Source organism: Cottoperca gobio, chromosome 17 (genome assembly GCF_900634415.1).
Source record: "Cottoperca gobio chromosome 17, fCotGob3.1, whole genome shotgun sequence".
In the NCBI taxonomy this organism is placed as follows: Eukaryota; Metazoa; Chordata; class Actinopteri; order Perciformes; family Bovichtidae; genus Cottoperca; species Cottoperca gobio.
The window spans coordinates 6,067,712-6,094,383 of record NC_041371.1 but is presented as its reverse complement, the minus strand read 5'-3'; the positions used below and the strand labels follow the sequence as shown (position 1 = coordinate 6,094,383).

The 26,672-nt window shown below is 41.1% G+C and overlaps 5 protein-coding genes across 8 annotated transcripts; 3 read left to right on the top strand and 2 right to left on the bottom strand.

Moving 5' to 3' along the window:
- Window positions 1-1,085: 1,085 nt before the first annotated feature.
- lrrc42 (leucine rich repeat containing 42) lies at window positions 1,086-3,465 on the bottom strand. 2 transcript variants are annotated; one of them, XM_029454066.1, is made up of 7 exons: window positions 2,700-3,465; window positions 2,481-2,612; window positions 2,284-2,405; window positions 2,098-2,183; window positions 1,904-2,017; window positions 1,682-1,766; window positions 1,086-1,566 (listed from the first exon to the last, which is right to left on the bottom strand). In XM_029454066.1, the coding sequence occupies exons 1-7, from the start codon at window positions 3,086-3,088 to the stop codon at window positions 1,271-1,273; spliced, it is 1,224 nt and encodes a 407-aa protein (XP_029309926.1). In that variant the 5' UTR covers window positions 3,089-3,465; the 3' UTR covers window positions 1,086-1,270. The 2 variants fall into 2 exon arrangements, with proteins under 2 accessions (XP_029309926.1, XP_029309927.1); XM_029454067.1 differs by having other exon boundaries at window positions 2,284-2,402.
- Window positions 2,970-7,461, top strand: yipf1 (Yip1 domain family, member 1). Of its 2 annotated transcripts, none has more exons than XM_029454069.1 (10): window positions 2,970-3,089; window positions 4,004-4,132; window positions 4,319-4,473; window positions 4,549-4,629; window positions 4,754-4,841; window positions 5,024-5,140; window positions 5,235-5,401; window positions 5,684-5,866; window positions 6,433-6,542; window positions 6,763-7,461. In XM_029454069.1, the coding sequence occupies exons 2-9, from the start codon at window positions 4,099-4,101 to the stop codon at window positions 6,520-6,522; spliced, it is 915 nt and encodes a 304-aa protein (XP_029309929.1). In that variant the 5' UTR covers window positions 2,970-3,089; window positions 4,004-4,098; the 3' UTR covers window positions 6,523-6,542; window positions 6,763-7,461. The 2 variants fall into 2 exon arrangements, with proteins under 2 accessions (XP_029309929.1, XP_029309928.1); XM_029454068.1 differs by lacking the exon at window positions 2,970-3,089 and adding an exon at window positions 3,603-3,710.
- A 1,055-nt stretch (window positions 7,462-8,516) lies between these two features.
- On the top strand, window positions 8,517-9,295 carry LOC115022314 (uncharacterized). The gene has a single exon (XM_029453282.1). The coding sequence runs from the start codon at window positions 8,517-8,519 to the stop codon at window positions 9,279-9,281; it is 765 nt and encodes a 254-aa protein (XP_029309142.1). The 3' UTR covers window positions 9,282-9,295.
- A 342-nt stretch (window positions 9,296-9,637) lies between these two features.
- Window positions 9,638-17,333, top strand: ndc1 (NDC1 transmembrane nucleoporin). The gene is made up of 18 exons (XM_029452697.1): window positions 9,638-9,789; window positions 10,806-10,926; window positions 11,012-11,113; window positions 11,638-11,812; window positions 11,890-12,025; window positions 12,149-12,257; window positions 12,408-12,459; window positions 13,095-13,227; window positions 13,743-13,835; window positions 13,916-13,997; window positions 14,134-14,295; window positions 14,386-14,631; window positions 14,883-14,995; window positions 15,189-15,239; window positions 15,817-15,880; window positions 15,974-16,074; window positions 16,186-16,346; window positions 16,435-17,333. The coding sequence occupies exons 1-18, from the start codon at window positions 9,739-9,741 to the stop codon at window positions 16,496-16,498; spliced, it is 2,016 nt and encodes a 671-aa protein (XP_029308557.1). The 5' UTR covers window positions 9,638-9,738; the 3' UTR covers window positions 16,499-17,333.
- A 1,053-nt stretch (window positions 17,334-18,386) lies between these two features.
- Window positions 18,387-25,353, bottom strand: dcaf8 (DDB1 and CUL4 associated factor 8). Of its 2 annotated transcripts, none has more exons than XM_029453969.1 (13): window positions 24,762-25,353; window positions 24,548-24,621; window positions 24,341-24,436; window positions 23,501-24,144; window positions 23,047-23,187; window positions 22,846-22,940; window positions 22,452-22,562; window positions 22,227-22,357; window positions 21,672-21,779; window positions 21,274-21,404; window positions 20,919-21,038; window positions 20,655-20,771; window positions 18,387-20,520 (listed from the first exon to the last, which is right to left on the bottom strand). In XM_029453969.1, exons 2-13 carry the CDS (start codon window positions 24,582-24,584, stop codon window positions 20,413-20,415), a joined length of 1,839 nt encoding a protein of 612 aa, XP_029309829.1. In that variant the 5' UTR covers window positions 24,585-24,621; window positions 24,762-25,353; the 3' UTR covers window positions 18,387-20,412. The 2 variants fall into 2 exon arrangements, with proteins under 2 accessions (XP_029309829.1, XP_029309828.1); XM_029453968.1 differs by having other exon boundaries at window positions 25,093-25,353.
- Between the last annotated feature and the right edge of the window lie 1,319 nt (window positions 25,354-26,672).

Below are 26,672 nucleotides of genomic sequence, written 5' to 3'. Positions count from 1 at the left end.
TCGATCGGTAAACACATTTCCAACACAACAATGTAGCTGCAGGATTAAAGTAAATATTAAATCTTAATGCCCTGAAAATGAGAATTTGGCAGCCAATTGTTTCCGCATGGCTGCAAAGAATAGCTCTAGTTTCCTGTGCGGTAGACAGGGTAGTGGCGTCTCTTTGGGCTTGCATGTGCAGTAATGAATCATCACACAACCGGTTTACCACTGGAATTAAAAGGTGGGTATCTTGGAATCTAAAACTCCACAGCTAACGTAGCCATTTTCCTTGTTGTGGTGTGAATATCCTCAATATGTGATCAAACTGTGTGGACTGCTCTGATGTGACACGTCGGAGATGCAGCAATTGCACAAAACATAATGCTAGGTTGCTCATGGACAGAACTGAGCAGCAAGGCCACCTATTAACCCTGGTACTCCCACGTTTTGTGCTATGTGCAGTGTTTCTGTGGTGGAATACTACCTAGCCTACAGGTTTGCTGCGATAATTAGATTTACAGTGGAACTGCACCAATTTTACACATCAAAGTCTGTTTACAGGTCTTGGGGAGTAAGTATTGCAAAAAGCCTTTTGCAGCTTTAGAAGTAGCTGAGCAAAGTGTAATATTTGCCTCAAGTGGTGTCACTTGCATCAGTTTGGGCTGAGGACTAAGTTTGAAAATGAAAAGAATCTGGGAGTGTGGAGTTTAGCAGACCTCTTGTGGAATGGGACTACATTAGCTGCTACAATCATAACACACCTGAATCTGACCGAAATGTTTGACTTCAAAGTTGCATTATGGGTAATGCAGGTGCCAAAAGACTGGCCATCGTGTAATTATTTTAACAGTTACACTATAAATATGCAACATATAAACACAATCCTTGCACGGGAACCCTCTTCAAAACAGGCCCGTGAGATTATGTAATAAGGTAATAATTTAATTCAAACACTAAGCATGGAGCCGCTCCAGGGCAGTTGTTCCCTTCGCCCTCTTAGTAATACAGTATTGATGTAATGAGCCATATTTTGTCTGATGAGCACACTTGTCTAAAAATCCTTTTGGTTGTGTTTCCAAACAACAAAACGTCAGGCAAGGAAGTGGACACATACAAAATACTAAACTTTATTTATAAAAAATATATAAACAACACCACCTGTATCCAAGCAAAAGTGTTTACAGTTTGGAAACGTCTTAGAAACGATTCTTGTCATTTGAGCCTAAATGTTACAAGTTAACCGACGTATCCCAGCTGCTCCTTGTGGAATGCTACATGGACGTAAACTTTAATAGTTGTTCAACAAGTCAACGTCCTCTGCGGTAAGAGCTGCTGGGGACAAACGTTTTGTGGGAGGACTTTGATGTGAACTCTCACACCTTTCTGACTGACGCTGCCTTTTTTTGATATTGTGCCAGGAAGGCTTGGCTTGTTCGTTTGTTGTGGAAGGAGTCTCTTTCTCCGGTTTGTGGTTGTTTGCTGCAGGTCTGAAGAAATGCAGTCTCTCTCTCTTGGCCTCTTCCTCGCTCTTGCATACCAAAGGTGCTGCATTCAGTACTTCTCTGACAAACTTCTGCCTGCCAACTAGAGAATTAAAAAAAAAAAAAAAAACACTTTTAAGTCCATCTTACATCATTTTGACGTTAAAAAAACAACAACAGCCTATTACAACGTGAAGTTGATTTAAAAATGAACTTACAAAAGCGAAGCGCTGATGTTCTGGATTCGTCGATTTTCTTCTGTTTTGGCATTTGTGAGCTATTTGTTTCCCACTGGTTTACAACCTGACAAGCAAACAATGCATTTATTTATGAGATGTCTAACAGAACTACATCTGCTTACATTTAGCCTTCAATTAAAGAGCAGTGCTTACATTACAGAAACATATGTTTACTTTTATTAACGTCTGAAAATAGATTACCTGCTCTGCCCAACCTTCTGTTTTACATCTTGAGTGATCAAAGCAGTCCAGTGGATTCTCAGAGTAAATGAGCCCCAACAGGTCCCATATGGTTGTCTTCAATCCTGTGCCAAGCTGGAGGTATAAATTACATTTAGATGTCAGCATCACAATAAACTGCAGCTAAGCGTTCCACATAACCGTTACTGTCGTACCTTCAAACTAGTCCCAGATACATCCAGATTTTCAAGTTTGGGGAAGCATGTGAGGTATCTAAGAGCCCTCGCTGAGATAGGGTTATCTGTACAAGAAACAGAATCATTGATGAATCAACATCTTTAAATGGGGAGGTGTTAGTATCTGCGCTGCCACTACAATGGGAAAATATGTGGGTTACTAACAGGAAACATCAAGTAACTGAAGACAGTCCAGTCCCTTCCTCAGCATCCGGATAGGTGTAGTAAATCTTTGGAGGCCGACATCTGACAGACTGTTCCCACCAATGAAAAGCTGAACGAGGCTGCTGAAGAAGAAAGGCAGAAGTGTTAGTATTAAATTCTCCTCATCATGTCATTAGGACTGAGAAATAAGTTATTACCTTGCCAATGAGCTGGATGTTAGATGCTGGAATATCTCATGATCATCACCCAGTCTGCAGCCAAACAGATCCAGAGACTTCAAACTATGAAATGTTTTTATTTCATCCATCCTCTCATGCAAGAGTGGAAATCTGCAGAAATTAAAAAAGGGACAAGAGTTGCTGTCCCGGTCAACTCAAGCTGGGTTAAGCTGGAGTTATATTGGCACTATAACTTACCTATTTCTCAGACAGAGGGATCCAAGCACCATCTCCCCATATGCATCATTGAATAACTGCAGGGCTTTTGAAGAAATGTCTTCGTTTAAAAATACACGATTCTCCTCTGCTGCTGCAAAAAGTCTGTCTCCTATTTGCTCAGGGAAGCCCACCAGAGAGTCCACATGGTTAATGTTGTCAGCTACGAATAACAGAGTGATGTCAAAGAGAGATTTTGTGGTGTATCTCAGACTTCCCTCTGCATTGTAGGTGAATATGAAGTGCTCTTTTCTCAACACAAAGGGATTCGTCCTTCTGCATGATGACACTGGCTTTGGCTGTGCCAGGACTATGTCACTGACACGACGAAGGTTGCCTCTTTCTCGGACATAAATGGAGCTATTGTCCATAGTAAGGTCACACTTTTTCTTTTCCCGTGAGAAGGACAAAACTCTTGACTTATGCACGTTTAATCAGCTAGATGACGTGCCTAACCCTAACTGAAGCATTAAAAAACCAAAGTAGCTCGCTAGTTAGCTAATCCATGGTCGTTGACTGAGCTAAAACCAAGACCAAAAGGACCACCAAGTCTTAATTAAGATTGTTATATTATCTCCTATTGTTTCCTAACTTATTTCGCGTATAAAGCCAAGTTATTTACTACTTGCTCGTTTTTTAGAGTGAATTGTTTTAGAGTTCCTTGTTTTAGCCTACCGTGCAACTTCACAGTTGTGGTGGTCTTTGCTTGCTAACTTCAAAATAAAAGTCCACTACTAATATAAACTCGCTTTAAGATCCCAAAATGTTGAAATATATTGGAAATATCCTACATATAAATATTATATAAACATATTATGCAACCCATAATGAAACAGTTTATTATTTATTAAATTAAAAAAATTCAAACCCTTACTTTGGAAAGGTTAAGTAACAGGAAGAAGAAGGCTTGTTTACATGACCAGTATATCCGGTTCCGGCCAACGCTAACCTAGTTGAGGGAAATGATTCTTAGAGGTTTTGATAGATAATTTGGTAAGGATGCATTGTTTAAAGACAAATAACCAATACTATGTACTGGATTTTTAAATAAAACTGAGGCTCTCTTGCTTTGTCCCTAGTCTTAAAGTTACGCTCGTAAATGAGCTAATCTAACGTTAGTTAGCTAGCTAATGTTAGTTGTTTATGTATTTGGTAGCTAATTTAAGCACATTTATAACGTTGTTTCCCTCTCCCTATGTTGCTATTAGTTTACATTTTAAAACCAACATACGAGGAAGGTAACATTATGAGTAGGGTCTTTAAAAGGTTGCTTCTTTCCTCAACAGCTTTCTAAAATTACCTTAAGTTGCTTTTGTTCAACATTAACTTGCCGATAAATTCCTGTGAGACGATCCACGTCACGGAGTTTGAATCCGTGTAAATGGCGTCGACAAACGATCCCTTCCAATTTCAAGGTAAGTGTCCTCCACAATCGTCTATTTTATTAGGAAATTAAGTTGCTTCATTTATGTTTTTGCTACAGTTTACTGAGCTCTTCCCATCTGTGATGCATCCGGAGCAACAATCAATAGCTCAAAAAAAAAAAAAGAGGTCCACTTTTGGATTAATATTTTCCATTTATTTCATGCTATGAAATGTAGAATTTGAAGAAGCTGGCAATCTGTTGGATGCCAACAGAGATGCAACCACCATTAGCATTGAGGATGATGACATGCCTGAGAAGCAGAGAAAAGCTACAGGTTTCACTCCTGATGTTGATGACTTGGACCCACTTGCCAGTGATGACACGACAGAGGTTTGCACAAATTTAAATGTTGTTGTATCAATTATTTATTTAGCTTTTCTAATTTTTTTTCTTCTCCAATTGAAGCTTCTTTCTGGGCAAAAGAAAAGTGCCCCCATCTGGACGTTTGAGTACTACCAAAAGTTTTTTGACATCGAGACCCATCACGTAATATATAACTTTAATTTAATAACTTATAACCACTGTGACATCTTGTCTTGTAGTAAGGTGTTCAGAAGAAATGTAGTTTTGAATAGCTTATATGTGTAATGGTTATTAACTTTTCTTTCAGGTGAAGGAAAGAATCATTGGATCAATGCTGCCATGGCCTGGAAAGAACTTCATTCATGTCCACCTTCGTAGAAATCCTGATCTTTATGGTTCGCACAGTTTAACACTCAAGTCCTAATTATTAGAGGTTGTCAAAGATTTCTGTTTGGAAAAAAAAGAGAAAACTGTACCCCTGTTCTGTAGCTTAAATGTTGTAATATTTGTAACAATTGTTGTTTAAACAAATTGGCACACAAACTGAATTTCTAATGCTTCATATTTGTGCTTTCAGGACCCTTCTGGATTTGCACCACCCTTGTGTTTGCCCTTGCCATCAGTGGAAACTTATCCAACTTTGTGGTGTTCTTAGGCAAACCAAACTATAAGTATACCCCACAGTTTCAAAAAGGTAAGTGCTGTTATTCTTTGGCATTCATGGCTCACTTGTTCAGGTCGTATTGTAAGAGGAAACTATACCACATTCTTTTTATTTTATTTTCCAGTGACCATAGCTGCAACAGCGATCTTCAGCTATGCTTGGCTTGTGCCACTTGGCCTCTGGGGTGTCCTGCTTTGGAGAAACAACAAGATCATGAACTTAGTGTCATACTCCTTTTTGGAGATTACCTGTGTGTATGGATATTCCCTTGCGATATACATTCCAGCAGTGGTAAGACCTGAATTTTGTATCAGAATAACAGGTGTAAAAGGTTTAGTCTGTGACATTCTTCCCTAAACCCATTGATTCCTTTTGGCGATGTCCATGAATAAATTGATTTTAGAACTCTATTGAATGATTGCATATAATACAAAACATTGTTACCTTTCATTACAAATCTTGGCAGCTGATTAATACTTATTCCCAATGTTTCATGAATACATTTAAAGCATTGACCGTGTCTTGGTAAAATGAGGTGCGTATTATACATTGCACTGTTGTTTCCTACTTAAGGTCCTATGGATTTTCCCATATGAATGGCTGAGGTGGTGCTCCATCGTGGTGGCTCTCTGCCTCTCTGGCTCAGTTCTGGTGATGACTTTCTGGCCTGCAGTCAGAGAAGACCACCCCAAAGTTATGATAGCAATCATGTCTTCCATTGTTTTGCTCAACGTCCTGCTTGCTGTTGGCTGTAAGGTAATTGATTTTATGGAAAATACATCTGTTCGGGGGAAAGGAGATACAACACTCCATTGTCCCTTTGGCAAACTACGTCTCCATTAAACCCTTTGATTCAAGCCGCCTGTCCATCTTGGTGTAGATAACGGCAATGATTGACTCGCCTTCATTCGTCCTCAACGATCTCAGTGGCATGACCAAGCTTTGACCTAACTTGTCGATGTCAATCACAGACACTACACGGATAATTTTGTGTCTCTTGTGTATTTCTGGGAAATGACTATACCTGATAGTGTCAAGTTCACTCCCTCTGGGGAGACTCTCTTGATTGGAAACTGTGACTGCATTGGCTAACTGGTGTGAGAGAGGGCTGTGCACAGAGGTGTCATATGTCTGGACTCATGTAATTAGTCTACAAAGTAATACCTATAGTAATCCTGCATTCTCTCTTTTAACACTGACTATTTGCCGCAGACGTACTCACAGACACCAGCTTTAGTTTTTGATTGAGTTTAGTTTCTCCTAATATTGTAATTGCTTGTTTTACATTTGTTTTACTTTCCTTTCCTTGTTTGGTTGTTCAGTCCTATTTCTTTAGCAACCCAGAAGTAGTAGTACCACCAACTGGCAATTTGACAGCAACAGCGTTGATCAAGGCACCGTCTGCGACATGATGAGCTTTCATTGTCTAAAGGTAAACAATAGTGCAACAGAAGCCATGATCCTATTATACAGACACACTAATAACCTGATACATGTGAGTCATATTCACATATTGCATCCAGAATGATGACCTCCTCTTTCAGTGGCTTTGGATCAAGCGTGTGTTCTTTTCAGAACATCTGACACCGGACTTCCTTTACATGATTTCTCCTTCCCAAACCAGGTGTTATTTGTTTTTTTTTAAATTGCAGGGTCTCCTGTTGCCTTATTGGAGAGAATCAGGTTACGGCGGTGATGGAGTCATGGGTCGTCTGGATTTCACCTGCACTCGGACATTCTGGCTCAAGACCTTAAAGCCCAGTGTGCACGCTTGGTTCAGCTGCATGACCTCTGAGAATTAACGCTGGTACCAAGTATGTTTTTTTCTAATGGGACGGGTTCTTAACTTTCTGTAAGATGTATGGTGCTACACAGCACATAGGATCTCTTGTAGTATGGTAGTTTTCGGCTTTATAGTTCTTCCGTTGAATTATTTAGACTGTGCCGTAAGGTCGGTGGCATCGAAGGCATTTTGTATATTCAGTTAATGAGAACCTGCTAATTTACTTTGCGTAAAGAATATTCCGTATGAATAGCACAACAATAACAGGCGTTGGCAAGATATTCAAGGGTTGAAGTTATTATGAACAAATGTATTTTTCTCTCACTGATAACCATAAGTGCCGTCAACTAATGCCAAAGACCCATTCTAAATGTCCGAGGCAGTTACAACTTGTGTAACTATTTGTTTTTATTAATTAGCTTTTATTGTGACAAACTGCATTTGACAACATTTATGAATATGTCTTTTCTCAATGAGTGTTTTATGGGAAAGAAATAAATGAAACATATTTGTGGGACCCACCTTTTTATTGATGAAACTATCATTAATAAAGATATTATGACAATGATTCATAGTCTCCCTATTTTCAAGCGCAAAACAAACAGATTATTCTTATTCTGTTTTTACCCACATTCAAGAAATTGTTTGTAATTTTTTGGGAAATGGTTTTGTTTGCAGTTTCCCCCTGTTCCCAGTCTGAATGCTAAACTAAGCTAACTGTCTGTTAGCGGTAGCTTTATATTAAATTGACAAACAATTTAACACACTAAATCTTATCACTGCAGTTATTGTTCAATAAGTTTCATATATCTCTGGATTCAGTTTTTGTCAAAGTCCTCGTAAAAACATTTAGTGGATCTGGATAGTTGCATCATATAACTGCGTACCATGTCTGTAAAAGAAATGTTGTTTTTAGGTAGGAAAACCTTAAATGTCCCCGGCTCCCACACGTGTAGGCAACGTGACTCGTTTCTACCTGCTCCTGACGGTGTGTGAGGTAGCCAGTACATTTCAACAGTTGGACATTTTAAATATTTAAAGGGAGGGATCGTAACTAATTGGTATAACTTCAACATTTCAAATGGAGCATGTAAGACTTTAAAAGTGGACATTTGGCTGCTGCTGCTGTTTTTCCCTCTCATCCATCACAACTGTCGTGTGGTTGGTGGTTGAGCAAACTGCAGTGGAAAATGTTACATATGTATGTAAATCCTGTTTACAGGCACACAGCGTGTGGTCAGCACCTTACACGCAGGGGGGGGGGACCCCTGTTAAGTCTGTGTTTTGATATTTCCATTGATTAACAGGGGCTCTGATTAATTACCAAAGTAGAAGACAAAAATGTGTGTCACTTGAAACGGTGTCAAAGGGATGGTGGCGCCCTAATTAATGGTCATTCTAGCCCCAGCTTTGAGTTACACAGGAGCTGCCTGTCAAACTGATAACCCTCTTAGAGGAATGTCACCTGCCTCAGTCTCAGCTATGTATGTAGCTGCTCGTGCTCGGGAAGTGGATTTACCAAAAATATTGCTCAAGGACTATTTGGGTAGCTTGTGAGTAATAACATTTATTAAAAGACATTTTAAGATTTCCTTTTTTTATATTGGGATTTGGAAATTTAGGATGGCCACTTCAAATGGGAAAGGTGAAAAAGTGTCCAAACTTGAGACGTTGAAACATTTGGAGAAATGCAGAAAGGAAAGAGACGATGCGATGCACAGAGAAAGTGTTCTCAGAGAGAAACTCCGACAGTATGAGTTGAGGATTCGTTCAACTGATGCTCTGAAACAGAAAGTGAAGACCTTGGCTATTGACAACAAGGAGCTGAGGAAACAAGTTAAGGCTCTTCGTACTGAGATTGGACTTGAGTGCAACCCTAAGTTCAATGGAAAGACCACAAAGGACATAATCAATGACTTGCATGAAAAGGACCTTGAGTGTAATTCCCTGGTGGAGAAGGCTGGGAAACAGAGTCTGACCATTGATGATTTGACTTCAGAGTTGGCAAACACAGTCACCTCTAAAACACTGTTAGAGGATCAAGTGCAGTCATTGCAGCAAAATCTCAAGGATATGACAAATAATCAACGCCGCCTGCTGAAGTTGTGGGAAGACAAGAAGGTCCAGAGGGAGCAGCTCGCACTCCCTGCAATTGCTCATAAACCGGCACAGAAACCATTTGTCCATAAAGCAGTTCAAACGGAGATGTCCGTCAGTTCATCCCAAAAGCTCCCAGTCAATGCTTTTGAGACCAGGCCGAACTCTTGGGACCACGACAAAAAGACAGTTTTGGATAAACACAGTTTCTCAACTTATGGAAATAGCTTTCATCATGAGAAGAAATCTTTCATGCATGATGAAACTAAAGGAATTGACTCGATTCATTGACTGCATTGAGAAAGTAAAGCAGAGATATAGCAAATATATTTTTATATATATATATTAATGTGTGATATATCTGTAAATAACAAACAAATGAGTAAAAATTGATACAATTTAAATAATGTAAATGATTTCTGATTTGTTTTTTTTATTCTGTGAGTATTTATTTAATTCAACATTTAACTGAAGCAGCCTTTAAAAGCTATTGTTTGTGAGCTTATTCTTTTTTTAACCAAGCTTGCATTAGACAGAATATCCGAATTTACAAATATTTTAATGTTGAACAAGTGCATTAAACTAAAATTGTGTATTTTTGATACTGGCAACAGGCAGAAACACGGACCACTTTTAAATCCGGGTCCTTCAGGGGTCCTTTGAATGCATGTGGCGCGATATGAGAAACACTGGGAAATAGTTTGACAGCAGGAGAGCCGGAGAGATTATTATCTTCATTTGGCTCTCCATGTATCCAAACATGTTTTCTGCAGAGCAAAGTTGTTGGTTTGTCCGCAAGGTGAGTCTTTAAACTTAAGTCTTTCTTTATAAAAAAAGAAAATGTATCGCGTGTGCTGGCGTGCTAACTTTAAGTGCATTAGCCTGTCTGTTTATGCTAGCTTATGTGAGTGTAGCTAACATTTATTTCAGCTTTTAATAGGTGACACACAAAAACAAAAACAAGTTACAGAACGAGAAAGGAATTTAATAAATATAAAGAAATGTGACGCAATATATGAGCATATAAAATGCAAAGAAATAACCATAGAAAGGGACAAATAAATAGGATTATCAAGAGAAAAATAGCAGTTTTTAAATATATAGGCTAGTTAACATACGTTTTGCACAAGGGACGATTAAAATAAAACATTTCAAGACATGTCATTATACAGTTATGTTTTCGATTTGAGTTATGTTGAAAGAAACAAGCCAAATAATACAATAATAATAAGCCAATAATGATTTAACCAGCGCAATGATCAAATTAATAACATCCAGATAAGTGAATATTCAATTTTATAAAAAAGGGGCTTTATCAACATAAGTATATTTGCAATTTTAAAGATTTTTAAAGAACTTTCCAGATCTGGATGTCTTTTTCTAAATGCATGTACACACTAAAAGAAACTACTCAACAGTTTCTCCCACAGAAAAACAAAATAAAAGCATTCAGATAACGATACTTTCTTTATACTTTACAGCATTACATACAATGTGGGTCCTTCAACAACAGGGTATTATAACTCAAAATATGTTTTTAATGTTATGCATACATTAACACCATAGAAAACGAAGGGGATAAAATGACCAGCTCCTTAGAGAGCAGTCTGTTACTCATGTTTACATCTCAGATCATGTGTGTAGGCAATGTTGCAACATGGTTTTAAATACAATTAAAAAGGTCTGCATTAATCCCAGTGAGGCCTTTAGGAATCGTCTAATATATTTTATATAACATATTGAAATGGCTCTGTCAATGTGAGTTAGGATTGTGTGTTTGTTGTGTATTTAATAATAACCTACTGCTCTGTTCAGGTGATTTGCTGGAGAGCTGTGGCGAGTATTGCTTGGGCTGTCCTGTTGTTGCCATCCATCACAGCAGTTTTTGTAATCCTCAGCAGGTTCAGTCTCCTCCACCCAATCCAGACGGTATCAGGTCAGTCAAGACGTTCATTGTGAGATTTGACTCATAACTATCTGACGTTGTGTGACGCTCACTGTACACTGATGTTTACACGCAGAATGCCTGTCCTTCTTAACGAGTGCAAGTGCCATCTTCTCCTTCATCCTGCTGTGTGGAGTGATCATCATGGTGGGGTTCTTGAACCTGGAGTATTACACAGGTTAGTGGCCGGACGCTGCAAATATATACTGAATAATTTCTTGACGTTGTTATTGTTCACTCGTATATGGTTTTGTTTTAAAGGATGTATTCCCATTGAGTCCCTCACTGGTTTAGTGGACATTTAGGCTAATCAATTCAGAGTTTATGTACACGAAACGAATCAAACTGATGTCTTGGGTATCAATCAGAAGTGACAGCGAACCGCAAAAGTGTCTGCATAGGACTAAATCATTTGATTTATTACATTTATATTGTTATTAGTTTATTCATTGATGGAGTAATCAACTCATTGTTTCAAATAATTACAAATAAATAAATAAACTAATTTATATCATCCACCAGTAAAAGTAATTACTTGTAATTAATTATACTGTTATGACACAAAACAAAGAACTCAGCATTTGAGTAAAGAGGTAACTTTTGTATTTTATCTTGTTAAATGATTTAAATTTGTCCTTTTAATGAATATGTTTGGCACTGCTTGACAGCTAGCACATACGTTCGTCTTTTGTTTCTTTTCAGTCGTCCCAACTATTGCATGTTCGAAAATTGCCCTGTTGGGTCAGCTGCTCCACCCTCGTCAGTTTGTCAACTCCCTGGCCCACTGCATCATGGGAATAATCGTGGCTTGGTGTTGTGCCATCACCATCGGGGGCAGATTTGAGACGATCGGTTACCCCTGCACACAGGGTGATGGGTAAGTAGCCAGCACATAACTATCTTGTTGACTGTACGTGCGTCATCCATAGTCTCATTTCCTCCATGTGTTTTCAGCACAGACAGTTCCCCTCAGATGTGTCTGAATGAGTATCACCTCATCCTTCTGCTGGCTGGAGCCTTTGTTGGATTATCTCACAGTCTGCTTGGTGTGATCTACAACATGAACTACGTCTCTTTTCACACTGTTCAGGTATGTGATGTGACTCTGTTGATGCTGCAAAGATTGAATATGCAAGATTAATGACTGTATGCAAAGACTGTGCCTCTTGTTGTCATTTAGTGTTGATGTTAATCCACTATTATTTCCCCCCAGCAATACAAATACCTTCGCTTTAAGGGATCCCTACCTTTATTGGTGAAGTGCAGCGCCACTCAAGCACTTTACTCTGTCAGGAACTACATTGTTGTGTATTTGTTTTTGGGTGAGTGATCTCTATTTACAAATGAAACTCCAGTGACACTGAGCTCCGACACCTTAGTTCTAACTGCTAGAGGAGACGTTATGATCTTCTCTGAAATACTTATTGTTCAATTATTGTTTTTAACAAAAGATTTCAATTTATTGTTAACAGGGTACGTTCCAAAAGCATGGATTTGTAAAACCCTGAACCTTCATTTGAACAGGTCAGTATGGCTTTAAATAAAATGTATTATTATTAGGAGGCCTTTCAGGACACTCGAGGTAAACAGATACAAAAAGACAGAAAACAAATGAGTCAAACCGACATGGATGAAACGGGCAAGACTGAGTGAAAGGAGGATCTGTGATAACAAGTGGATTGTGTTTTAGAGTGAGAAGTTTAAACAGGTGGGATTTGAAAGTCGTAATGGAGTCAGACTGTTTGATGTGTGGACGCAGAGAATTCCAGAGCCTGGGCGCGGCGCAGCTAAAAGCCCTGGCTCCCATGGTGCTGAGGCGGGAGGTGGGGACAGTCAGGAGTCCGGCTGAGGATGAGCGCAGGGAACGGGAGGGGGTGTATTCCTGGAGGAGGTTTGAGAGATAGGTGGGTGGGCGAGGTTGTTGAGGGCTTTGTATGTGAGCAGAAGGTTTTTGTAATCAATGCGGTGCTGAACAGGGAGCCAGTGAAGTTGAGGATGGCGGTGATGTGGTCAGACTGTAACATATCAAGTCATTGTTTTTTTATAATCACAGTTTGCCTCAAAGGGTTTTACAATCTGTTCAAACTAAACCCACTAGCAGCCACACAGCGCTGCTTCCCGGACGGCATTAATGTATTTTCCTGTGTTTCCACCTCCAGCTCAGTTCACCCTCTTGACAGTATCGCTGGACTGCTCGACCTAAACCTGCTCTACCAACTGTGGATCAGTGCCAGCTTCCTCCTCCTCACGTGGCACATCACACTGCTGCTCTTTAGGATCTTTGTCACTGAGGTATGTTTGTTCATGATAGACGAAAAGTACACAATCACTAATATTTCAAAACCAAAGGTGTCACATTGCTGCAGAAGTGACATTTATTTTCCTTCCTCCTGTTTCTATTGCGTCTTTATAAATGCTTTTCTTTCTCATCAACATTTTATTTACTTGACTTAAGCGCAGCCAAAGGCTACATATTTCCACCAGCTGTCTGTGGGGACACAAACATTCAATTGAATGCACTCTGATAATCCCACCTGGTGAAACATCTGTGACTGCATTTTGCTTAAAAGTAGAGCGTTGTGTTGCAGAGACGACTTCTGTTTGCCTTTTTTGTTATTATTTAGAGACACTAGGGGGCAATGTTGTCACTGCTTTAAGTGCTCAAGTATCTGAAGAGCACCAGACTTACCTGGATTATAATATTCATGAACATCCCAGAATTCGTCTCAAGTGATCAATTAAAGTTACTCTTGAGGAGTGTGAATTTAAGGTCAAATGTTATCTAATATATTTCCTGTTATCTGCAGGTGTACAGTTTCCCGGTGCAGTCCTCTTTTACTGAGGATGCGCACCAGTGTCTTCCTAAAGTTCTTACGGACAAGCAGCCGATGATATTGAAGGTAAATGAAACTTGTGATGACTTTGTGCTGACTGATAATCGAATGCGGGTGTTGTAACTGGTCTTTCCCCCACATTTCAGTTTCTAGCTCTGCAGGACTTGGCTCTGCTGTCTCAACACTCCCCATCGAGACGCTGTGAAGTCTTCAGTCTGAGTCAGCCAGGTTTGTTATGCGGTCAACAGAAAATAAGTCTTTTCTTAAACTGTTTTTTAGATTTTTGTCAAATACACCTCGACACAAAAGAACGTATTTTCGAGCAGCTTCAATGTATTTATCTCTTCATCCTTGTCTTGCCCAGGAGGCCATCCTCACAACTGGAATGCCATGAGTAAGGAGTGTCTGTCTCTGCTGGCCGATCTGACCCAGAGACTCATAACTTATCATGACACTGTAGCAACCAATGGCAGGGCCAAGTCCCTGTCTACCGGGAGTGAAAGGAAGACCTCGTCTGAGACGTCGGGTATGTTGCTATAAAACATAAATAGACTGAATTGTTTACGACCCGTCCCCTTCATCCTTTCCGGCCCACCTTTTTATTTCGCCGGTACAGATGACCCGATGAGCCCGAGGCCCACTTTACTGATGAGAACTCCAGCTTCTGTATTCGCACGCTCCATTGTTGGCAGCCCACAGAGCCCTCTGACGGCACCATTCACTCCTGACCTGGGCAGCCCTTTTGCTTCTCCCGCCCTGCGGCGTCTTACTGCTCCTGCGGACCCATGCTCGCCGTGGTTCGGCACAGTGCAGAGTCCACACATCATGAGGAGAGCCCCAAAACTCTGGTCCACCTCCACAGGTGAGAGGAGGAAGTCACTCAGATCAAACGGACACGTTAAGGTCCAATCTGTTCTTAATAGCTCTGAAACTAATGGTAGTACATCGAGTCAATTTTGATTTTGGCTAACTCCATCTAGAGGCTTTGGAACTTTCGGTCTGGCATTATGTCAACTTGTCAGTGCTTCAGGGTATCGTAGATTAACAATAGATATCTTCAAATCAAGCGTTTGTGCCGGGTCCCGTGTGTTATTCAGTGTCTCTTGTGTGCAGATTCCCAGGGGAACGGCAGTCCCCTGGCATCACCTGCCTCAGTTCCCAGTCCCAAGCAGGAAGCGTCCAAACCGAGTCTCCTGGCTCAGTTCCTCCAAAACAGAAAAGATCAGGTATTTGTTGTTACAGATTCACAATATAGATATTAGTTTCTACAGCATTGACAAAGGGCTTTTCACACTTAACATTTATTAATCCTGGCCTAACGATATTAGTCGTACATTATTTCTACATGCGTGTTAGATTTTGTTGTCTACCTTTTTTTTGAAAGCAAAACAACTTTTTATACTTAATTGTCCCATTCAGGTTAAACATTTCTTGGCAAAGCGAGTGCTGATAATGTATTTGTTTAACAAGGTAAGGATGTGTGGCATGTGCATGCTGTCTTCTTTAGGCTTGTGAACACTGAGGGGCTCCCTGCATGCTCTCATCTAACACATTAGAGTTTCATGTGGTTTCACCAAATCTAACAACCTCACCCTGCCTGCAGCATCACTAATTCACCACTGTGTTTAGACTTAATTGTGCACACATTACTAATGTAGCTCTTTTCCATTCCCCTAGCTGTTACAATGAGCCTGACTAATTACCTTAAAAGCTTGATTTAGGGAGTAGTGTAACCAGTTTCTTTTTGCTAGTCACACCCGTGCTGTTTGTACCAATCAAATGTTGACGCATTATGTCCTTGTGATATTTAATGGTGTGAGGTACTGATGAGTTTCTCACAGCGTTGCACTAGTTCCTATTTGTAGAACTAGAAAGTAGTTTGGTTAGTCTGCTTTGCTTTCTGTATCTCCCCTTTTGATCACGCATGGGTGTTGTGGCGTCGTCACATTATAACCTTTCCCTCTAACAACCTCCCGATTCATCAGTCTGCTGTAAACATGCGTCTGTTGAGTAGAGAACTCGTACTAGTTAACATCGTCTCTTACAGCTTCCAGAAGCCTCCAGTCAAGCTCTGTTTGCAGACAGCCAGGCTCACATCTGGGCTTTAGAAGGTGGGAAGAGACGGACTCACATTTTCATTTGATATGGATGCAACCTGTTGATAAAGCGTGTACATTACCATGTCCTGTAACATCGTCCCGCAGGGCTGTCATACCTTGTTCAAGCCTCCTTCTCAGAAGACCAGTTTGGAGTCGTACAGACTGCATTACCCAGCATTCTCAGTTCCATGCTGGTCTTACAAGAGGTAAGCTGTCACATGGCTTACTGGGGCTAGCCTGAGAGTACATATTGGCGTAGCAGCAATGATTTAAAGAAACGTCATCTCTGTGCCGCGTCTTGTCCTCGTTGTCTTCAGGCGGTAGATCGGCACTTCAAGCTGCCGCATGCCTCCAGTAAGCCCGTCAGGTCGGCCAGCAGCATGGGAGACTCTACTCACAAAACACTGCGCTTTGCTCTCAGGGCCACTCTGAAGACTGCCATCTACAGGATAACAACTACTTTTGGAAATCACTTAAAGTAAGGCCTGTCGTATAAATGTTTCCAATGATGAAACAAAAAGATGCTGAACATAACAATTTAATATGCATGTTCTTTAAATCCTCAGTGCTGTTCAGATGTCTGCAGAGCACCGGAAAAGATTGCAGCAGTTTCTGGAGAACAAGGAATAACACACCTGACTCTTGTGCCTTCAGATTCTTATCAGCGTGTGTGTGTGTGTGTGTGTGTGTGTGTGTGTGTGTGTGTGTGTGTGTACACGTGTGTGTGCATTAGCATAAGTCCAAGGCCAAATGTGAAAGCCCATGATTGTGCCTCTTTTTTTAATATTTATGTCTGCGAGATGTCATGGCGGAATGTATTTGCTCACATCCTCCATGCATGAGGCGTGGGCTTCCTGCCCGACCTGACGGACAAACAACAGGATAGAAGCCCAACTGTGACCTCCTGTGATATTTAAACTCGCTCACTGTAAAGAAGAAGACTGATTCCAAAAGACTTGTTCAATCTGTATTACAAGAAAATCATATCCAGTAATCCTATGTGGCTTCTGTTGATTGGGATAAGTTGCAAAAGGGCTTTGCGTTACATTTGTACTAAATTATGCACTTGTTTTGTTTTGGTTTCACACTCATGGAATTACTATATCCTTCTGATTTCAAAGCATTTGGTGTGTGAGAGTGAGAGTGAGAAGATAGTGTGGTATGTCAGTGATGAGACTGCGTTGTCATTTTCACAGGTACCTGAAATGTTTTTCTGGAAATATATTTTTTCACATCTGGTTTTGTTCTAAACACCAGCCCGGAGAACGAGTGAACTGTCAGCTGTGCAGTTCAGCTGCTCTAGAAAATACATCACGTTTACAGGTCAGAACAGTAACATGTGATATAAGGATGGAGATTTGGTGTGACGGGTGGCGAGTGGGGAATGTGTTTTGATTTTCATTGCCAACATGTATCGAGTTTAAATTCCCACTCAGACCTGTTGAATAAAAACATTCTGTAAAGATCGTTTGTCAGGTTTCTGTCTTTTCTCGGATGAAACGAGGCGATTTATAAACGACCAACTGCTCCCAGAAATTTTAATTATGTATACAGATTAAGTTATGATTTAATGTGCTTAATAATATACAGAAACCCAGGGAATAATAAACAGATTTTTGGAAAGAATATTGCATTTTAATGGCTCCGCTTTAGTTTACTTCTCTGGGTACTGAGTCCTGAAACTCTCCACACACAAAACCTCTAAATCATCAATTGGACAGATGCTTTTTCTCAGATTGCACACGAGGCAGCCAGGAGGAAGAATGGAAGAGTCTGCTCCAAAGACATCCATTAGATTCCATATTTCTTTTCCACAACAGACGAGACTTGTTCTTGTAGGAACGGCACAGGTGTTACTGATTACTTTAAGGCTCGGTGCCAGAAACGGCTAAATGAAATTCAGTCAACATTGTTGCTTCTGTTTACACCTGTGCCTTTCTGACTGTCAAAACGTCTTAAGAAAAATAAATGTTTTGTTTTATTATTGTATATAACAACAACATAACCCAAATAATTAGTCAAAATAAAGGACATTTCGACAGTCCAATGATCTTAGAAAAATCTCACACTTTTAAGTCATAATGGTTAAGGACTGTATCTCTGTGGGATGAGAGTTAAACTGATATAAATCTACATTAAAAAGATTAATACTAACTTGGAGTGACGTTTTGAGACAGATTGTCGAATGAAAATGTGAATTCAATTATTGACTTAAGCTCGACAGTCAGGACATTTTAGATTCTACTTCTAAATCTTTCGTTTCTGAAGTGCAGTACGAAACTACTGCATAAACTAATATTGGCATATAATTTAAATCACTTACATTAATCTAAAGACATCACTATTAGAGTGAGCTGTGAGGACCCCCATAGTGCTCAAACTCTGCAAAGTATATGAATGTTTCTGGTGACACAAGCAAAAAGTCTTCGCCGTTAAAGAATAGGACCTCTTATGGCCACTTGTCAATCAATACATAAAGTAAATATATACAGAGTGAGACCATGAAATGACGACAACATCAAGAGCACTGTCTTTTTGTTTATTGCACGAATTGTACATATTTCCAAATTAACTGGTAGAACGCAATATTAGGCAGTGGTGGACAAAAAAACTGTTCATCAAACGCCTTTATGTATACAAGATGCCAAAAATAGCCAGTGGGAAAATCTGGATACAACCGTCTCAAACGATGGATTAAGATCTAGAAAGAAAATACCTTGAACGAGAAAGAGAATCTGTAATACTTGCAAATGACAGCTGTTCTGTTCACGACAGAGGGATGCCGTTCATAAAAGGAAAAGATTGAACAAAAAGCGTGCCTCAAGTCAACTGCTTTCCTCCGGATTTCAAAAGTACTTTGTCCTCATATAGAATATAAACCTCTGCATCAATACCAATCAAATGATTTGACATCTTTTTTTTTTTTTTCCTTTTTTCTCTTTTGAAGTCAAACAGCATTTGCTAAAGTTGATTTTTTTTTTTTTTTACAGTTTAATATATATTTATATATGTACATATAAACTAACTAGAGTTCTCATAGAAAATGAGAAAAGCTGGACTTTATCGCTCTCACACAACAAATGACTGGCAAGCATATTGACCCCGCCCCCCACCCCACCCCCACCTGTCCTTCTCTTTGGGCCGTTGTTAATACAGAACAGACTGTTTCCTTACAAGTGGTGCGCCGGCTGCAAACACACGACTTGGTTCACATGTTTGTCTGAACATATCTTTCGGCGATTGATTTGAGACCGTTAGCATCAAAGAGAGATTTTCAGTAACCACGTGGTTATTACTCCAATCTCAAATCGGCACATTGGCAGTATTTCAATTGGGATTTGATCCAGGTTGGTTCTGGCTCTTTACAGTTAAACAGTTCCCCAACAGATCCCATTATCAGTACTAATCCTATGCACATGCTGAACACCCTCGACCTCAACATCTAAAGATTTTACTGCCAAAGATGGAGTGAGGGAGGAAGGAGGAGGAGAAGGAGGAGGAAAGATTGGTGGAAGCAAAAATAAATCTCCTCTTCCTCGGTCAAAAAACTCTTAAGTGCAAAACATCTCCCCACTCAAATAATCAATAGAAATAAACTTCACTGTGGGGTTTCCAATACAAGACAAAAGCTCTCCCCCCCCCCGAGAAAAGAAAAGAAAAGAAATCACACACTCAGTGCACATTTTGTCTTTGTCTCAAACTAAAGCGTCCCTGATTCAAAGTGCACTCAGTAGTGAGGGGGAGGGTGATGGAAAGAGGAGGGGAGGGAGTAGCTTGAGGGCAGCATGTCTGGTGATGCAGCATGTAGGGATTTAGTAGTCCTCGCGAGAGAGTGTGTGTGTGTGAAAGATGCAACTAGCTGCACAAGCTCGGGGCCAGAAATCAGTATCAGACTGGGGCAATGCAGTGAGGGCACGCTGGGGGGGGTGTCCTCTAGGAGTTCAAACGGTCACATTTAGCTGATGGTTTGAGGGTACCATTCTACACCCTTCCTCCCTGCTCAATCTCCCGCCATCAGCACAGAGAGCTCGAGAACAAGAGGTGTGTTACAAAGAGAGGGGGGAATAGTGTGCTGGTATAGCTTCCTACAGGGTACCTAAAGAAGAGGTGCTTGTTGTCATACATGCAAAGTACATTGTTCTGGGGCTAGACAGAGCTTAGAGATAATGTATGAAACAAGCAGGGGCCCCCCAAGTGGTTTATAGGGATGGAAGCACTCACTAAACCTCTTTGTACAATTCCCAAAAATCAGGACTGTGTGTATGTAGTCTGTATTCGTCATTTGCACAACTCACAACTGCTAGGAATCCAGGCGTAAAGCATCTGTTACTCTGCTTCAAAAGTATGTTTAAGTAAATGTGTGTTTTGTATGTGTGTGTGGGAAAAAACAAAAACAAGCCGGTGGCTCGTCAGTGTTTGAGTGTGCCAGTGTGTCAATAGTGCTTGCCTATGTGCATCAATTCAAGGGCAATAAAGTGTGTATGTATGTGTGTATGTATGTATGTATGCGTGTGTGCTTGTCTAAGTATGCATGTGTGTGTGGCTCAGGAGGACATGCACTGGACGTGGTCTGGACCTCCCTCCTCTTCATCGGAGGAATCTGGAGAGCTCCAGGACTCGTCTGTGTCTGCGTCTGCACCCTCACGGCGGGCCTGTATCGAGACAAAGACGTAGAGAACAGAGAAAAGTAAGATACTACATTTCCCATAATGCAACCAATAGGATCATTTTTGTACATCTTCACACTAAATGAACATTGGTTCTCATGTAGGGATTGAGAGCTTACCCTCGGAGGCCTTCGGTTCCTCATGTGTCTCATCAGGAACCACAGCAGCTGGGTGTCGTACTGGTCGCCGTGACGAACACTGTCCTCATCGCGCTCACGCTTGTTCTTCTTCATCACCTTGACAAACACAACAAACAGGTGTGAATGTATGTGAATGGAGCGGGCATGCCGCTACAAAAGTGAGTATAATGTTACCTCAGCCAACAGCATGATGGACACAACTGTAACAAGGAAAGTGACATGAAACAGAGCAGAACACAATACCTCCTTTAGACCCTTGAGGCCTGTGGGGCTTTCAGCTGTGGGGGCCCACAGTTTAACGTCGTGGTCCAGCCCACTGGTGGCCATGCCTGGCAGATTGGGATGTGGCTCCAAACAGTTCACCTGTAGTTGTCGAGGGTAGAGGAAAAATGACAGAGATTTTAAAGAGCATATTCTTGGGACGGGTGTCTTCTAACTGTACTGTGACAGATAATACACAACCAGAACATACTGCAAATAGCATTTTGCACTAAGACAAAGATATCACAGAAGAACTACCAACCAACAGTGTGTTTGTACAGCCTTTCCTAAGTCATCTTTGAAGCCAAAGAAAAATAATTATTTCTCTTTGACTCACCACTCCTCCCCGGTCTCCCTCCATAAACTGGACAATGCGAGCAGAGTACTTGTCCCACAGGTAGATGTGTCCGCAATCACTGCCACTGACCACAAACTCACTGCTTGGCCCATAGAAGTTCACCCCCTTCACTGTGAGGAAGAGGTGAAGATGAGAGGATGACACAGCGTCAGTCATGTGTGATAAACACCATCTCGTTACAGCCCTGCGGGTATCCGCTCAGGAAGAAATGACCGCCGTTAACACACAAGAGTTTTCAAGAATGATCCGTCATCAGGTAAATGTTTGTGAGGTTGGGCTATAGATGATGTGCTTTACTTTTAAAACTATATGTAGATGCAAAGGGCACTTTATTACTGTAATAAAGTGTTGCTGTAATTGGGGACTGAATTAAAAACCTGTTGCATTATTGCGGTGTCCCTTGTATCTCCGGCGATAGTCAGCCCCATCGCTGTGGTTGGAGTCAAACAGGTAGATGTCCTCGTCGTTGTAAGTGGTCAGGAGCTCTGCACGGACGGAACAGAAGGTCAAAGCGTTGTTGGTTAAGTTTTAAGAAGACGATGCAGAGAGACATTCAGACAAGCTTAGCCAAGTTGTTGATCTCAGAAAAAGAAGAAGATATAAATTGGACTTCCTGTAAGTGGCTGTAAACCCGACCTCACTGCGAAGACGAGAGTCACTGATATTGCATTGTGGTTGCATCAGGAAGGCGGAAAAGTTTTTTGCATTGCAAGTGTAGAGCTCATTATTTTCAATATCTCTACAAACATGTTCATAGCAGAATGAAAAACTAGGTGAGGATAATTCTAAATTAATTTAAATATAAATATGAAAGAGGATTATGGAGATTGCAGGGAAATAAATCACACCATGCAATAGTAATTACTTCTCATACACACTGAACGTAAGCTGTATTGTTGCTGTGGTTGTGATAAGGAAACGTTTTTATTTACCTGTGCCATCATGACTGTACACAAGGCAGGTGACGTTGGTTTTGGACTCGCTGGATACCAGATGTGAAGGACAAAACTTTTTCAGGACACCATTGTTATCATTCTCATTGATCTTCCTCTGGTCATAGATCCTAAAGACGGTGAGATGAAGAGATAGTTAGCAACCATATCAAATGCATTGATAGTGACATAAATCAGCACTAGAACCACAACCTGCTTCATTACCTCACATACTGATCTCTTCCGCCCACAGCGAAGTGTTGCGTCTTTGCCGGGTTGACATAGATGGTGTACAGCCCCACTTTTTTATCACCCTCCTTTACGGTCACCAGTTTACTGCCATACAAACGTAAGGAGACACAAAAGAAGAGCAGGTATGAGCTCTGGCAAGGGGATACGTTTAAAAGAAATCATGATGACGAAGTACGGTAAACACAAACTAGCGAAGGGGATGTTCAATAGTAGACGTTCACCAACGTTGACTGAAAGTATATATTTGTACAATGACCTAAAGAAGGACAGGGTTGTATCGATACCTGTGACCGCCTTAACAGAAATCCAATCATTAGGAGTGTATCGTGTCGTACTGTGGCACACGTTTAATAATGGTATCACTCACTTGGCGGGACGGTCAAGGCGCAGGTCAATACCAAACACCACGGCATCTTCTCCGGCCGACAGAAAGGAGCAGGGGGAATCTGGCTCGAGGGCCAGCTGGAACAGAAATAGGTAGAAAGTGAAGTCTCAGTGACCTTGAAGTTCCCTCCAGGCGTTCCTGAGATATATCGCATTCACACACACACACAGTACAAACACTCACCTTGTGTGCTGCCCCTTTATGCTGTGCTACTCGCTTGGTGTTCTTGCAGCGCTGTGTGGCAGAGAGCTCAGCTACTCTGATCTGACCATCTCGAGCACACATGGCCAAGGTGGAGTCTCCACTGTGAGGCAGGAACTTTGCCTGTGTACATGAAGAGTAGGGAGAACACTTACTTTAGGTCTCTGTCACTCTTAGCCAGATGTGCTGATCACTGGAATGATAAATGTGTGGGTGCTTTGAATGTTTACATGTAGGAAGGTGGAACTAATTGAAACACATAATGCACAAGTTTTATTTTGGTATTTTCAAATTTAAAGCATGAGGAATGCTTTTCAGTTTCACAGCCTATCGTCACCTGTTGTGTACCATGACACCTCTGTAAGATACCTCTTATCTTTAATCAACTAAAGTCTTCAATCCATCTGCAAGAGGTAACACATTTGGTCTTCCTTACCTGAAAGACATTGCTCTTGTGACCACTGTCAAACTCCAGCTCAGCGCGCCGGACAGCCCAGTCCCAGATCACCACTCGCAGGTCATCGCTGCCTGAAGCCAGGCGTGTGCCCGAGGGGTTGAAGTGCAACGTGTTGACGCAGCCCGTGTGCCTCTCCAGTCGGCCTTGGAGCTCTAGCCTCTGCACTAGACCACGGGCTCCACACACACGCCTCACAAACTGGTGCGAGTCCCTCCCGATCTCCCTGGAGCGCAGTGAGGGTATCGACCGCCATATAGGGCCACGCATGACACGGAGCTCTGCTCCCAGCCACGCCTCCATCGCCTCATCATCGTCTTCATCATCTCTCTGTTCTTCTTCTTCTTCGTCCTCGTCGTCCTCCTCATCTGAGCTAGTGGAGTGATTGGTGCCGCCGCCAGGTCTATTCCTCTTTCTAGCTGCCCTTTTCGCACCATCTTTATCCTTTCCTCTCTCCCGTCTGCCTCCCTCACTCTCTCTTTCACCATCCTCAGTCAGGGAGTAAAGACCGCTTCCATCCATGCTGTCTGTGTCTTCCTCCTCCTCTCCCTCTCGGTTTGGCCCCATCTCTCCTTCCACATCTGGCATAGGCTTATCTCCAGACGCCTCTCCTGTTTCTTTGGGAGCTATAGAAATAGGCAGAGGTTAAGATATCGCTGTCTCACTGGGAGATTTAACTGCTACTGTAAACTGTATAATATAGTAGTATATAAGAGTAAGTAAATATATATGCATTAACATCAATTGAAAATATTTCTAAGCAAAGTTTCTACCCTACAAAACAATGTTTTAAGGAGCTGCTAAACAACACGAATGGGTTACCATCTTGAGAAGAAGACTGTGTTTGTCCCTCTTTGCTTCCAGATGCATCTGCTTCCTTGTTTTGATCCTCTCCTGGATTTTTTCCTTCAGAGCCACGTAGTAAAAACAAATCACATCAGATTACCTGTCTGGTGGTAAGGAGCATGATAAGCTCGCACAGTTATGGTCACTATAAAAGTCAGTTATGTTCTTGCACTGTTCCTTTACCGTTCAGCGCAGTGGATTTACAGTCAGGCTCAGCCATTCTGTCTCCTTTGTCCTGCGTCGACCCGTGGGAGAACCTGTGAACAAAAACAACGTTTAGGTTGTTTAAGAAACACAAAAGAAAGGGCTCGAGCTAAGTTGACAGACTCTAAGGCGACACCATTGCTTGCACGCGCTGAACTGTTGCCGCACTGTGCGCCCGTGGGGCACAAGTTACCTTTTAGCTCCGTAGCGTCCAAACTAACAGCCAGGCTTATTATGAACCGCTGCTTGCAACGACATTAACACACTAACTCACTTTCTAGCTAGCTCACAGGCCTGACTGGTGCCCTATTTTGATTTCCAAAGCCTAACAGTGCATTGTACTCTGCAGTGCTCGACTACCTGTCAAGTGTTATTGGCGTGAGCTAATGCTAACTAGCCTGCGTGAGGCTAACGAATATGGAAACTAAATACTGCGGAGTCCTGCTTCACAACCAAACAGCTGGTTGTCAAAAAAAAGCGAGCTAGCATTGCTTGTTGTGGCTAACTAGCATGGCTTGCGTTACCTCTACTCGAAGGCCCGACGAGGCGTACTTCTTAGTTTAGTCCTAATCTTTATAGCAGATTTATTTTCTCCTTCTCACTGCTTAGCAATTCAGCTAAGTGCCGCGACTGGGAATACTCTGACCGTGAATACACGACATTAGAAATGCGTGCACAAGGATTTGTTTTGGTAAAAGACAGACTGTAGAGCAAGCTAACTGCGTTCACAGAAGGTTGACGGCTCTGTTTATGTTTTGACGGTTCAGCTTTTCTTTTTTTTCTTTAGTTCAATTTCCGGTGTCGTGCTCGTTTCCGGAAGTTCACAGGACAATAACAATAATACTTATATATATATATATCACCTATTTGTATCTAGTGTGCAGGTTAAAGCGATAATTATGTTTGAATAATTGAACACATTTCACATTAATTTCATTATTTTCTTAATTATTATTTAATTTGAATTTTTTTGCCTTTGAGTTGCTGGAAATCCTCCTCATTCTCTGAACAATGTGCACTGATTTAGGAATATGCAATATAGGCCTATTTGCACAAAACGAAATAATAATAAAACTAGAACTTCTCACCTTCTTCAAGATAGGGCAAGGTGATAATGCAACACAAACTAATCATGTTTTTTTATAAAGCTGTTATGGCACACACTTGCCTAAATACACCAGCAAGGTAAGCATTCATTTTGTATGTATACAATGTTTTTTCTTATTTCAATCAACCACTTTGACATAATACATAGTTATTGTATCATTGTTTATATATAAAATATATATTAGTGTAATTTAAATAAATACATTTCACATTAATTTATCTTCCGTGCTACTGTCATAGCTACACAATTCCTACCTTCTGTTAATAATGTCCAATTAACCAGTTCTTATCTAACTTCAGCTTCACGACATTTCACAACATGCCTGATTTCAGCGAATGCTATGCTGACATTAGATTAAGTGTCGGTTTTGCATGGTGTTTTTTTTTACAAGGACTTCTCTTATGTGTGTTACCCCTATAGAAGGGCATTAACCAACATATGGCAGAGACTGACCAATTATGAATATGGGTTGTTGCCCTTAATTTATTTTCAGAGAAATTAACTGATACTGTTGACACTATCAGATGTGTCCTTTTGGGTTGGTAGGTCTCTGGAGATCGACTCCCTTTTGGAGCCAGCCTTAAGTGGCTATTTGACAAACTGCAGTTGGGGGAACTGCAGGGGGCGGTATATTCTAATGAGCCTGGAAGTGACATAAGAAGGGAAGACAAACCTGAAGGGCTTGTTGAATCCTGTGTTTTCTGACCTATGCAGCCCAAAAAGAACTGACTGAGTTGTCCTATTTCACAGTTACCTTTTAAGTAACCAAGGTTTCCTGCTTAACCTACTATACAAGCTATGAGTCAATGTCTGAGGAAACATCTGGCTCCCTCACTTTGGGTAACACAAGATGGGATCCCTCAGCTTCCTTCCTGTGTTTATGTCATGGGCTTAATGACAGTGATCTACAGCAAATCCCATAGCAGGAGGATGTCCTCTGCCCTGTCTCTGTTGGAGTTACTATCGGACTTATAGAAACACAAGATATAAACTATA

What these genes read in the sequence shown, in the direction of transcription:
- LOC115022314 (XM_029453282.1), top strand. Translation starts at nt 8,517, where the DNA reads ATGGCCACTTCAAATGGGAAAGGTGAAAAAGTGTCCAAACTTGAGACG.
- yipf1 (XM_029454069.1), top strand. Translation starts at nt 4,099, where the DNA reads ATGGCGTCGACAAACGATCCCTTCCAATTTCAAG. An exon ending in TTGACATCGAGACCCATCAC is followed by an intron (nt 4,630 to 4,753) that starts GTAATATATAAC and finishes CTTTTCTTTCAG; the next exon opens with GTGAAGGAAAGAATCATTGG. An exon ending in TACCCCACAGTTTCAAAAAG is followed by an intron (nt 5,141 to 5,234) that starts GTAAGTGCTGTT and finishes TTTATTTTCCAG; the next exon opens with TGACCATAGCTGCAACAGCG.
- lrrc42 (XM_029454066.1), bottom strand. Translation starts at nt 3,088, where the DNA reads ATGGACAATAGCTCCATTTATGTCCGAGAAAGAGGCAACCTTCGTCGT. An exon ending in TATCTGGGACTAGTTTGAAG is followed by an intron (nt 2,018 to 2,097) that starts GTACGACAGTAA and finishes TTATACCTCCAG; the next exon opens with CTTGGCACAGGATTGAAGAC. An exon ending in CAGAAGGTTGGGCAGAGCAG is followed by an intron (nt 1,767 to 1,903) that starts GTAATCTATTTT and finishes TTTGCTTGTCAG; the next exon opens with GTTGTAAACCAGTGGGAAAC.
- ndc1 (XM_029452697.1), top strand. Translation starts at nt 9,739, where the DNA reads ATGTATCCAAACATGTTTTCTGCAGAGCAAAGTTGTTGGTTTGTCCGC. An exon ending in GTTGTTGGTTTGTCCGCAAG is followed by an intron (nt 9,790 to 10,805) that starts GTGAGTCTTTAA and finishes TGCTCTGTTCAG; the next exon opens with GTGATTTGCTGGAGAGCTGT. An exon ending in CCCAATCCAGACGGTATCAG is followed by an intron (nt 10,927 to 11,011) that starts GTCAGTCAAGAC and finishes GTTTACACGCAG; the next exon opens with AATGCCTGTCCTTCTTAACG.
- dcaf8 (XM_029453969.1), bottom strand. Translation starts at nt 24,584, where the DNA reads ATGGCTGAGCCTGACTGTAAATCCACTGCGCTGAACG. An exon ending in ATAAAGGGGCAGCACACAAG is followed by an intron (nt 22,941 to 23,046) that starts GTGAGTGTTTGT and finishes TTTCTGTTCCAG; the next exon opens with CTGGCCCTCGAGCCAGATTC. An exon ending in ACACCGCAATAATGCAACAG is followed by an intron (nt 21,405 to 21,671) that starts GTTTTTAATTCA and finishes TCTTCCTCACAG; the next exon opens with TGAAGGGGGTGAACTTCTAT.